The sequence below is a fragment of the Elaeis guineensis genome, chromosome 3, assembly GCF_000442705.2.
Source record: "Elaeis guineensis isolate ETL-2024a chromosome 3, EG11, whole genome shotgun sequence".
In the NCBI taxonomy this organism is placed as follows: domain Eukaryota; kingdom Viridiplantae; phylum Streptophyta; class Magnoliopsida; order Arecales; family Arecaceae; genus Elaeis; species Elaeis guineensis.
The window spans coordinates 87,489,627-87,501,950 of NC_025995.2; the positions used below are offsets into that span (position 1 = coordinate 87,489,627).

At 40.3% G+C, this 12,324-nt stretch overlaps 3 protein-coding genes across 3 annotated transcripts; 2 read left to right on the plus strand and 1 right to left on the minus strand.

The window, feature by feature from the left end:
* The first annotated feature begins 214 nt into the window (after positions 1–214).
* Positions 215–4,605, plus strand: LOC105041817 (mechanosensitive ion channel protein 10). Its single transcript, XM_010918857.4, has 5 exons — positions 215–1,703; positions 1,789–1,912; positions 2,615–2,908; positions 3,000–3,202; positions 4,080–4,605. The coding sequence occupies exons 1-5, from the start codon at positions 340–342 to the stop codon at positions 4,354–4,356; spliced, it is 2,262 nt and encodes a 753-aa protein (XP_010917159.1). The 5' UTR covers positions 215–339; the 3' UTR covers positions 4,357–4,605.
* A 1,602-nt stretch (positions 4,606–6,207) lies between these two features.
* LOC105041818 (uncharacterized) lies at positions 6,208–6,830 on the plus strand. The gene has a single exon (XM_010918858.4). The coding sequence runs from the start codon at positions 6,299–6,301 to the stop codon at positions 6,689–6,691; it is 393 nt and encodes a 130-aa protein (XP_010917160.1). The 5' UTR covers positions 6,208–6,298; the 3' UTR covers positions 6,692–6,830.
* Positions 6,831–8,696: 1,866 nt separating this feature from the next.
* Positions 8,697–11,573, minus strand: LOC109505580 (replication protein A 70 kDa DNA-binding subunit A). Its single transcript, XM_019848921.3, has 2 exons — positions 11,080–11,573; positions 8,697–10,529 (listed from the first exon to the last, which is right to left on the minus strand). Exons 1-2 carry the CDS (start codon positions 11,337–11,339, stop codon positions 8,903–8,905), a joined length of 1,887 nt encoding a protein of 628 aa, XP_019704480.1. The 5' UTR covers positions 11,340–11,573; the 3' UTR covers positions 8,697–8,902.
* Between the last annotated feature and the right edge of the window lie 751 nt (positions 11,574–12,324).

A 12,324-nucleotide genomic window follows, 5' to 3' on the forward strand; every position in this document is an offset into this window, starting at 1 on the left:
CACGTATCGCTTCACTGGCTCCCTTTCTTTGCCACAATTTTAAAGCATAACTTGGCAGGCTCTGATATCGTAAGAGTGCCGTGTACTGTTAACAACATTGCAGCAGATCCTCTTCCTTCCAAAGCTGGGATTTGTTTTTGAATTTTTAAATACTTAACGGCTACGTACTCCCACGCTGCACCTAATCACTTCCCGGAAAAAAAATATAAACAGAGCTTAGAGATTAGAGCTTAAAAGGGTCGTTGAGGCTTCCGGAAAGAGCTAGGGTTAGGGTTTCTAAATTCTCTCTCCACCGGCATTCACAAGCGAGGATTTTGCAGAAAGTTTTTTAGGGTTTCCATGGATCCCCAGAGAGAAAACTCCGAGAAGAAGCAAGTGGAGGTGGTCTTAGTGATCCCAGAGGAAGGGGGAGCGCCAGATTCCTCTCGGAACCACACCAGTGTCACAAAGGCGGAGTCTTTGGATGATCTCCCCAAAGATACTAACCCTAAGCCCAAGCCCCCCTCTTCCATTGGACACTCTTCGCCTGAGATCATCAAATCCAGCTCCAGCCCCAAGAATTCCCCCCGGCCTCCCCAGCACGAGGCCCTCCTCCACCGCCGCTCCATTTCCAAGCCTAAATCCAGATTCGTCGAGCAGCGTCTCCCCGCCGGTGCTTCCAAATCGGTCGAAGACGGCCGCACGCCAGCACATGATCGGTCCTCGAGTTCCCCATGCCATGGCTCGCCGAATCCGAGGGGCTCCGGCACGCCCAAGAGCCCGTTGGCTGCCGCCGACGAAGAGGAGGAGGATGATGAAGAGGTTTATAAGAAGGAGCAGTTCCACGAGAGCCGAAAGCGGGGAAGGAGGTGGAAAGTTAGGACCTTGATTGAGTGGGTAATACTAATTCTTGCCATGGGGTGCCTCGCTGCGAGCTTGACGGTTCGCCGGCTGCAGGGCTGTGTGATCTGGGGGCTGGAGATTTGGAAATGGTGTCTCATGGTGACGGTAATTTGCTGTGGCCGATTGGTAACTCAATGGTTTATCACTGTCCTTGTTTTCCTGATAGAAATGAACTTTCTTCTGAGGAACAAAGTGTTGTACTTTGTGTATGGGCTGAAGAATAGTGTTCAAGTTTGCATTTGGTTGGGTCTGGTTCTGCTCTCTTGGTCACTTTTGTTCAATCAAGGAGTTCGGCGATCGCCCAAGACGGAAAAAGTTCTTGGTTACATCTCCCGGGCCCTGGCTTCGCTTCTGATTGGATGGGTTATATGGTTGGTAAAGACGCTTTTGATGAAGATTTTAGCTTCTTCTTTCCATATGAACAGGTTCTTCGATCGAATCCAAGAGTCCCTCTTTCATCAATATGTGCTGCAGACACTCTCCGGGCCACCCGTGATGGAATTGGCTGAGAAGGTGGGGACTGCAAAGAGTACTGGGCAATTGAGCTTTAGGAGCATGGGGAAGGGGAAAGGGAAAAAGGGGGAGGAGCAGGGTGTGATCGATGTCAATAAGCTTCACAAGATGAAGCAGGAGAAGGTCTCAGCTTGGACGATGAAGGGGCTGATCAATGTGATTAGGACATCAGGGCTTACGACAATCTCAAATACAATTGAGAGTTTTGATGAGGGGGCTGAGCATAAGGATATGGAAATAACTAGTGAATGGGAAGCAAAAGCTGCAGCTTACCGAATTTTTAAGAATGTTGCAAAGCCTGGTTGCAAGTGCGGAGATTTCTGAAGCATTAATTTTCTCTTTGTTTTCCTCTTTAATATCAACTGATGTCTTTGCTTTTCTGTTGGACCACAGATATATTGATACAGAGGATCTTCTGAGGTTTTTGAGCAAGCAGGAAGTTGATATCATTCTTCCATTGTTTGAAGGAGCTGCAGAGACTGGAAAGATTAAAAAATCTGCATTGAGGAACTGGGTGGTAATTACAAATTTTTCATTTCTATGATTAGAGTGTTTTAGTTGATGCCATAGCATATTAAATTGAGATATCATTTTTTTTTTAATTTTTCAAGTTAGTCTATAGATATTCTTCAATGTTTCAGAGCATGAATTGTAGTATCTGGCCAGGTTACAATTAATAGAAAGCTGGTAAAAGTGCAAAAATCATTATATAAGATGCAATAGTTTTACATTTAGGGCATGTTTGGATAATCTCATGCAATCCAATAGGATTCACAAGATACAAGCCAGACCAGACCCATGTTCACAGTATTCAAAGAAATGTTTTCAGAATTGGCTAGCCTGAAATCCCATAGGGAGTAAAAAACAAAACCTCACTGGATCTTTTTTTTTCCATCCTATATGAATGGACTGGAAGAGGTCCAGTTTACGTAGGCTGGGCCAGACCTCATTCTATAATACTAGACAATCTGTACATGTAGTTTAGAAGATATGTGATGCTTCCAGTCCAGTTTACATAGGCTGGGCCAGACCTCATATTCTGTAATACTAGACAATCTGTACATCTAGTTTAGAAGATATGTGATGGATGGGCCAGGCTCAATTTCTGCGGGATTTAAAGCTCCATCCTGCAGAAATATTCAAACAGACCCTTCTTTTGAAATTTATTTGCAGTTTGCAACATATCTGACCACATCTGTCTGTGTAATTTTGTTTTCAGGTGAAGGCCTACCTTGATCGTAAATCGCTGGCACATTCCTTAAATGACACCAAAACAGCAGTCAGCCAACTCCACAAACTTGCAATAGCCGTTGTTATTGTCATTATCGTAATCATCACACTACTATTAATGGGTCTTGCGACAACAAAAGTACTTGTCTTTATCTCATCACAGCTTCTATTGGTGGGTTTTATGTTTGGAAATACCTGCAAGACAGCATTTGAAGCAATCGTCTTTGTATTTGTTATGCACCCTTTTGATGTTGGTGATCGTTGTGTTGTGGATGGAGTTCAGGTAAGTTTCAAGCATTACAATCTCTATCTCAGGTATTTGGTAATCGGTCTCTTATAGAATGAAATGTGTTCTCTGGTTGCTGACTATGCAGATGATTGTAGAAGAAATGAATATATTGACTACTGTTTTCTTGAAATATGACAATGAGAAGATTTATTACCCAAATGCGGTCTTGGCAACTAAACCAATCAGCAACTTCTACCGAAGTCCAGACATGGGTGATGCCATTGATTTCTCTGTTGATGTTTCCACTTCGGTGGAGAAGATTGGAGCTTTAAAATCTAGAATAAAAGCGTAAGCTATTGATTTTGCTCATTTGTTACATTGTACCTTGCTTCTTGATTGGCAAAGTGCTATTAGTTATAATCATGGTATTCCGTACCGGCCGATTTACTCCATATCAAACCGTACTGGTGGAGAGCCGTCCCGGTTCAAGTCAGATTTTCGGAAAATGGACCGAATTGGTCGGTTTGGTACGGTATCGGTCCGAACCGCTCGATATTGGGCGGTTTGGTCCGGTTCGGTACGGTTCAGGGCCGATTCGGTCTGATTTTTTTTTTTCTTTTTAGTGCCGGTGGGTGAAATTTTTTTTGATTTTTTTTATTATCTGTACGGTATGGTACAATCCCGTACGGTACGGTACCGCCGGCAACTGGCATGGGTTTCGGTACTGAGTCCGCGAATCTTGGCTATAACTTTTTCAATTTTTGTTTTTATTATTAGTATAGTGCTAATCCTAAAGGATGAGAATCCCTCCGAATGTTTCCTTATTTTTTTTTTTAAAAAAAAGAATCTCTCGACATGACTATTGCAACCACCCTTCTATTTTTCCCTAGTACCACAAATGATTGCTTGGAAATCTAAATTAGTGGAAAGCGTGGTATACTGATTTACTGTTATTTTATCGATGTTTGATAAACATATGGGGATTAATGAGTTCCTCGTAACAGAGTTTTATCTGTCATACTATTACACCTGCACTGTCATTGAATTTTTTATATTGAACATATATACATTGCTTTATTGATATTACAAATAAATCCATTGTAATGCTTCCTCTGATGTTAGAAGAAAATTCCTGTTATTTTGATTATAGCAATCATTGTTCATCCTGCGCTCCATTCGTAGGGTCTATTTTATGGTTATAGTTTTTGCCTTCTTGTGCTCTCAGGTACATTGAAAGCAAACCCAACCACTGGCATCCTAATCACAGCATAGTGGTGAAGGACATTGCGAATGTGAATAAGATGAACATGGCACTGTATGCTACGCACACTATGAACTATCAGAACATAGTGGAGAAGAACAGCAGGAGGACTGATCTTGTTCTTGAGATGAAGAAAATATTTGAGGAACTCTCAATTCAATATCACTTACTGCCTCAAGAAATTCATCTTAGCTACACTGGCTTAACCCCGTTACCTGTAAATATTGGCCAAAGCATTTAAGATGGTTCGCCCTATGCACTCTATGGCTTCATTCTTTCCGAATTAGTGGGCACCGGACTGAAACTTTTGACATGATCCTGCATACTCCGCACATGATGTTTAGGTATTGTTGATAGAATTCTGTCATCTTTTCATTTGTTCTGTCTCTTCTAATCTTGTACACCTGTCGTAGGCTGTCAAACAACCTCTTATAAACAGATGCACATGTATTGGAAGTGTCTGCAATTAAGGTATCTTGTTGTGGTTTAATACTAGCATTTGGTTATCAGGGTGCTTCTTGCTGGACAATTGAGCTAAAATTCTGGTAATTGATGCCACTGTAATTCAGAACATGTCAACATGTTGTAATGCGATGACATAATGATTTACCTCTCCTGCGTCTTAGATCTTGCAACTTTGGAAAACCAATTAGGCTTTAACTGCTCATAATATTGATGCTAACCATGTGGTCCAATCCCTGCAATTCTACTAGAAATTCTCTCAATCTCATACACTGTCATAACATGTCTTCTTTTTGCTTACGTGCTCAAACAAATCCTGATAATTATGCTACAGCATGCTGTTGTGATGGGAAACTATAATTTGAATCATTGCAATGCCCAGAATTGGTTAACCAAAATGATACTTGTCTTTCCTCATCTCAGGAGCTGCTAACTTTAACAACATGGATGTGATCAGGGCAACCTCGGTTACATGTAATTGGCATCAATAACATCTTTTCTGTGGCACACAAAAGTTTAGGACCAATTTGTTTAACCTGTTAAGCAACATAAAGATGATTGAAACACGTCCAATTTTTGTATCCTTGCGTTAAAAGGTAATGCAGGGTCGGTAGAGTTCATTCAATCTTATTTGCTCAAAACTGTCATCTATGGCTTCGTTAACCTGCAGAGACTCTCCATCTAATAACCTTTTGATATCCACAGACTCCCAACCCAGCCAAAACCAATTATTAGAGTCAGGCTTTCTGGCTTTAGCAGACCTCTGGGAATGCTTTGTGCTCTCTGTGGAGCTGACGATATATGATGTCCTTGCATTTTTTTTTTTTAACATCCATTGTTTCCATGTTTTCTTATGAAATACCTTTTCTAATTTAACTGTTTCCCCTTCAATTTTTCATCCTTCAAAGTAATATAGATAGAAAAAAAAATCCTTTCTCTGAATGGAGAATAGGTTTATTTATATTTTTCTCATGAAAAAATGATTCATTTTACACTATTGCATGGGACTAAATCCTTGATTACCGCTAGCATACGTAAATCTATATTTGTAGATCTAGAATAACCTTGTGCTCTAGATTTGAGAATATTTGCCCTTTGACTTGATTATATATTAGCAGAAATTAATTATGCCAGTCTAATATCTCTCTTGTTTTTTCCCTTTAATCTTCTCCCTGTGCACTTTTAAAACGATGTAGTATTATCCTTCACAATGCATACCATGCATAGCACTGGATTTAGCTTAATCTTATCAATACACCATACCTCTTTTTCCAGGATTCTAGCTTCTTAAATTTGTAAAGTTTTCACCATTTTTAATGTGTTGATAAATTAATAGTAATAATCTTTTAGCTGATCTGAATTCTTTGTTACTATGTAAGAAGACTGTTATCCACCTCCTCCCTGCCTTTTTTTTTTTTTTGTCCTCTTTTCGAACCTGTGCACGTCAAGCTTTGCATCTGTCCGGTAGCTAATTTTTCCATTGGGAGAGATCTGACCACTGCTTCCATCCCTTTTGAAGAGAGTCTCAAGATAACCTTATCCCATGATCCCAGAACCAGAAGCCTCCACATAGGATTCAGATGCTGACCTGACATCTCATAGCCATCTCCTAACCCCTCATCTTTCCTCCCACTCTCCACTCCCTTCTCCTTATCCACATTAAAGCCGCTCCCCACATCACTCTGTCCATTACCCTGCCTTACAGTAGCCACCACTTCTCAATGGCCTCTACTGCAGCTGCAGTGACCATGGCAATGCCCTCGCCTTCCTCCATTACCCTGAGGAGGGCCTTAATAGGCTCCACTGCCTTGTTCCATCCAATGAGACCCTTACCAAGGGCCACCATTTCTACCAAAAGATCCCACGGCCGCCTTGCGGTCCAGGCATCATCATCATCATCATCATCGACGAAGGAGCAGGCAGTAGCCAGACTAACAGCTGCAGCTTTGGCGGCCGCCCTGGTGATCCCAGACATGGCAGAGGCAGCTCAGCCAGGGGTCTCACCATCACTGAAGAACTTCCTGCTCAGCATTGTTGCTGGTGGTGTTGTGCTCGGCGTCCTTGTTGGGGCGGTGATTGGAGTCGCCAACTTTGATCCTGTCAAACGGAGCTGAAAACCAGCAAATTATAATTAATTGGAATATATATTCTCTAGATGTTGTTTGATTTTTCTATAAATCATTGTAACTTTGCATCATCGGTGTTATTTGTAAGTGGTACTTCCAAGCAATGTTACTAGAACCTTGTGGGAAAGATTTCTTTGCTGTGAGTTAACAGCCTCCTTTTATCTCTTGTTTGTTTTGAATTGACACAAAGATGCAATCTTAATACCCAAAGCTTCATCAGAAGCAGCTTTTCGCGACGGACAGGTAATTTGAGACTTCTTGGTGAAATAAGTTACCATTGGTGAAAAGGAGCTTTATTTGGTAACTCCAATTGCACTGTAAGAAGTCATCAGCAATCAAGGATTAGAATTTGGAATTTCCAAATTGGAAATGATCAAGGCTTCGAAATGTGACATTAGGAACGGATGGAACCCAGCGTACAGAGCGGTGCAGGAAAGGGAAGAAAACTTAAATTTTTAAGTCCATAAAAGAAGGACTCTTTTCTGGAGGTTACCACTGAACAGAGAACACAACTCAAGGATTCTGACCACTCTGATATAGCCAAAAAGTTCTCTACCAGTCTTCAAAATTTCAGTTTCTTGGAGTTTATTCATTATTAATTCCCTTGGTTGCTCAACAGGTTTGCTAAAGCCAATCATCAACCAAATTCAACCACCTGGAGGCCTCTTCAGCCAACAAACAGCTTTTAACTATTTCAAACAGTAATAGTGAAATAGCGAACACAGCTAACCACTAGCTTAAAGAGATCTGGCATCATGAGTCATGGTGGGAAAAATTAAAGCTAGAGCAGCCACGCCCTGCTCAAGCTCCACAGTCATTTTATAATTAAACGTAGCATCAAAGGTGAGTATCTAAAATTTAGCTACAGGCCTTCTCTTTCAGGAAAACAGTGGATTTAAATTTTCTCTGGATAAAATCTGGGTCAAGAAGCATAAAAATAGATGCTATGAAAGGCAGAAGGCAGGATTCGAGTCAGAAGAATGTTGGATGTAGCTCCACGAGAAACCAGCTCACACCTGCAAATCAAGTGGTTTAGACATCTGGAACGTCAATTTCTCGGTACAAAATAAACCTGCAGAGGTATGACTTCAATAATTGATCTGATAGAAGACTTAAAAATGGTGGACTTTTGGTGAATAAAGCATATCAAATGTGGCGGAGAATTAGGATAAAATAAAACTGTCCTTGGTCTTTTGATAGGCTAGAAAATGTGAAAGAAGCATGTGTGAATTTTTTCACACACAGCAACCAGTTAACCTACATCACATCATGCAACTTGATCCATACCAAGAAAGAAAACCATACCGTGGATCCTTCATATGATACATCCAATGGATCCTTCTTATTACACATTTTTACAAGAAGCATTTTGTCAGTGATTAAGAAGGTTAAATAACAGGAAATTGTCTCCTTCAGTATTTATGAATTGAGAAATTTATAGATGACAAAAAGAAATTTTTAGATGATATGTCAAGTCTAAGCATGCCAATCTTGTATAATATAATATTTTTCAGCATGCAGACAAGTGTGACAAAAACAGCCTAAAAACAATTATCAAATAAGAAGCAAAAATATACCAGATTAATATAGATTACAGAAAAAAGGTAATCTGCACTAAGAAATCCAGCCAAATAACCTAAAAATTAGTGTTATATTATGACAATGACCACAAGCAACAAGCCTTGTCATTCCCCACAAAGAAAATCCTTCAACTAGAAGAAACAAGAAATACCAAGATGTTGTTAGTTCTTATCGCAGCCCATCTATTAAAAATAGACACCTCCAACGTAGAATTCTTCATAACTAAAATGGTACATGATAAAGGGGGGAAAAAAAAATCCAACATCAACATTAGGTTGTCAGAAAACTAATTCCTTTAACAGGACTAAGGGATCGAACAACTTGTAATTACACTAAGCGGATTTTACAAATGAGCCATCCACTGCACTTAGTATTTGTTGTATGTGGAATTGACACATGGATACACCTGATATCCTGAAAGGTGCAGTGGTAAATTGTCGACGTGTCATTTATTAAAAGAATCTTTAATTTCCAAGCCATTGAATCAAGCAAATATATGGGTATGAACACAAATTCTTCTCGAGTCAACTCTAGAACCTTACAATAAATCAGAATCAGAAAAGCCGTATGTCCCACAGTGATGAATGAAGGACTGCTCATTTCATGAAAGATTTGCATTCATGCAGAATGCTTTAAGATCAAATCTAGTAGGTATCTGCTCTCGGTGGATGGATTCACTTTCTCTGCCTTAATGACTGTGATTTTCACTCGCTGCTCATCTCCAAAGTGTTCTTCTTTTATTTTGAGCTTAAATAGGTACTGCTGAAAGAGACTACGACGTATGATCTCCCCAAACCTAGTATCATCATTCTCTTCATATTTTAGCATGTATAGCTCCTTTGCTGAGCAACCTAAAATCTCCTCCCCTGACTCTTGGAAGGCTGTTACCCAAGTTAGTCCTGTATGGTCTTGCACCTGGGCCTGAAGAAGATACCTGTAGTCACACTCTTCAAATTCTTTATCACACCTATCACAACACCAGTTTCCACTAGCCAGCCTCGACACCTTCTTGCTACATCGTCTATCACCAATCATCAGAGGACAAGCTGTATAACAGAAAGTATCAGTCTTGATGAACGAAATGGTAGCTTTCACTGTCACCCAGTCAGGTTTATCACCCCTTCCAAGACCCTCATGTTTGATCTGTGACACTTTCTTCCGGATATCATTCGGAGAAAGCTCTGGCATGGCATCCCTGGAGATAGACTGAGAGGCAGCATTCTTTCCTCCTCCATCAAACCACTTTCTCAAGCTATGAGCTTCAGAGGAATTAGGATCTATATAGAGTTGTGTAGAAGAAATTGTTCCAACAGACTTTCCACTGAAGTCATTTACTTTTCCTGCCTTAACAGCCAATACTGGAAAAATCCCAGAGTCGAGCATTTCTTGCAGTTGCCTACCTTCTCTGTTGCAAAAGTCTCCCCATAGAGTTAACTCAACACTTCGACCAGACACATCTTTCATATTTAGTATCCTTCTCAGAGTTTCCATACCATTTTTCCTCAATATAGTGACTGAAGGATTAATTGATGTCACTATGCCAATAATATCCACAATTGAGTTATTCTCTGCATTCTCAATTTCACTAATTGGTCTGAAATTAAACTGTTGTGTTGGTATGGAGTTGTCCTCATCAGGACAGAGCTCTACAGTTGATGTTGACTCCAAAAATATTTCCCATTCATTGTTAAGATGGTTGAAGCTCTTCCGAGCAGGCTTCAGAGTTCCCTTAGATATCATATAAACCTTCCCAACATCCACAATCTCATAGAAACGGTCAACTACAGCATTAAAACAGGTTGCACGTATCTCTCCTCCATCAGAATCAAGGAGGTCAAAGGAGAACACTTTCCCATCTCCCCTGGCATTGTTATACCTCCGAAGCTCTCCCTTTGCAGTCACTCTTGCTTTGATGGCCCATCGCCCCTGATAAGGATTCAGAGCAGCTATCGGAATTATCCGTGCAGGAGCCTCATTTTTCATGATTGCCCCACGGTTCTTGTAATTTGGTGGAGGCTTGTAAGATGGTTGGACGGTTGGGTGGAAACTCTGAACGTTGTTGCCGGGGTTTGTTCCTGAACTGGATACAATTCCTGCCCTGCTGAGTGATGCTCCTTTTGAGTTACCAAAATTGTTATTAGATGATGCCTGCAGAGTGATTTCTGCAGCTTCTGGAGGCAGATTAGGATTCCCAATTATCTCACACTCTATGACTAACGTTTGCATGTTCAGAACAATAATAATCCTGCATCAATACAAGCTCCAGCATTAAAATAGTAAACCCGAAATTCAAAAGAAAAAGAAAGGAACAAGAAGATGACAATTTGGAGGCTGGTTATCATTTATCAAACGCACATGAAACAATATCAATTAAACTTTGATAAACACATATTACCCTTCTCCATAATTAAACAAAATATTTGAAGTAAAACTTGCCGAGAAATTTTTTTTTCCAGTTTTTGTGATTTTTCAAAAATATTACCAATCTGTGATTCATTGCAGGAATGAATATTTAAATGACTTCCTTCCATAGCTATAGAGCATACTTCTAAGGCTCTGATCAATAATTTAAACTTATCATGAGTTCAATTTTCTTAGTAACTTATAACATCCACTAGTTTAACCACTTCCTCGGCATCAGTGACAAAATTTTTGGCAAATTAACCCCCTTCACGGTCTCCGATTCACAAAAATTACATTCTTTCTCGCGTCGTTCCCTTCCACCGCTTCCCAAAAAAAAAAAAAAAATAGAAAAAATAGAAAAAAGTTTGAGAGAGAGAGAGAGAGGAATGAACCTTCGACCCTGGACGGTGCTAGAGATGTACTCGAGCAACTGAACGACCGAGCCCTTCTTCACCTTCTCCGCCTTGACAAGTACACCGAGCTGCGTCGCCAGCAGCGCCTGCTGCGTCGCCGACCCGTCCGACACCACCATCCGGTACCGCTCCTGGGCAGCCGATATCAGCCTCACATCCAAAACCTGCACCACCGGCTTCAGGTTCAGATCCCCGCCGTTCACCACCGCGATCGCATTCGCCGTCAGGCTCGCCGCCATTCCTCAGAAATTTGCCAAAAAATTAGCAGCAGATCGAGGTGAACAAATCGAGATTTGGAGATAAACCGAATTCCAGGGCTTAAAATGATCGGAAAGTACTAGAATTTGGGGATGGTAGGAGAATATGGAGAAGAATAGCGTTCCAAGAAGATCGAGGAACCCTGGAAATGAGCGAAAGAAGGGGATTTGGGGGGTCGGAAACCCTAGAGGCTGGACATCGACAGTTAGGTTTTCGGGGGGTAGGCGGGGTTGGAGCCGAGAGAGGGGACATGGGGCGCGGACTGGACTGGATAATTGGATTGGAGCGCAAGACTTGAGGGATTTATATATGTTTCTATCATTGGGAGGAACGGTGAAGAACCGTGTTTGTCTGATACAAATATAATTTCTTTATATTTTTGGTTCACACGCCCGCTCCTTGGGTCCTTCCTGGCCATAAAAGAGGCCGTTGGTGCAGTCACATGTGAAACTATAGTTATGAAAACTCGATCAACCCGGCCAACATGTTGGCTAACTACGGTACATTTGGTTAGTCATTAAAAAAAATATATATTTTTTTATTTTTAATTTTTAAAAATTAAAAATTTAAAAACAATATTTGATGACATAAAAAAAAATAAAAAATAAAATCAAAAAAATTAAAATAATTACTTTATATGTAAAATATTTTTTTTTTTACTTTTCAAAATTTACTTTTCTATTTTTTTTTTTTTTTTGCTTCTCCACGTCTGAAATGCCAGGTCAAAAAATAAAAAATCAAAACCTTTTTCTTTCGTCGAGCTCTTCACCTTCCCACCCCATCTCCCTCACTTTCCAAACTCTTCTCCCTCGTTGAGTTCTTCACCCGCCATCTTCAAACGTTGCCTTTTACTTTATAGCAACATAGCTACCTATCATACTTTTTGCTTTTTTACTTATACGCAATACCAAAAATAAAAAAAAATTAAAAAATATTTTTTAAAAATCAAAAATCAAAAAATGTAAC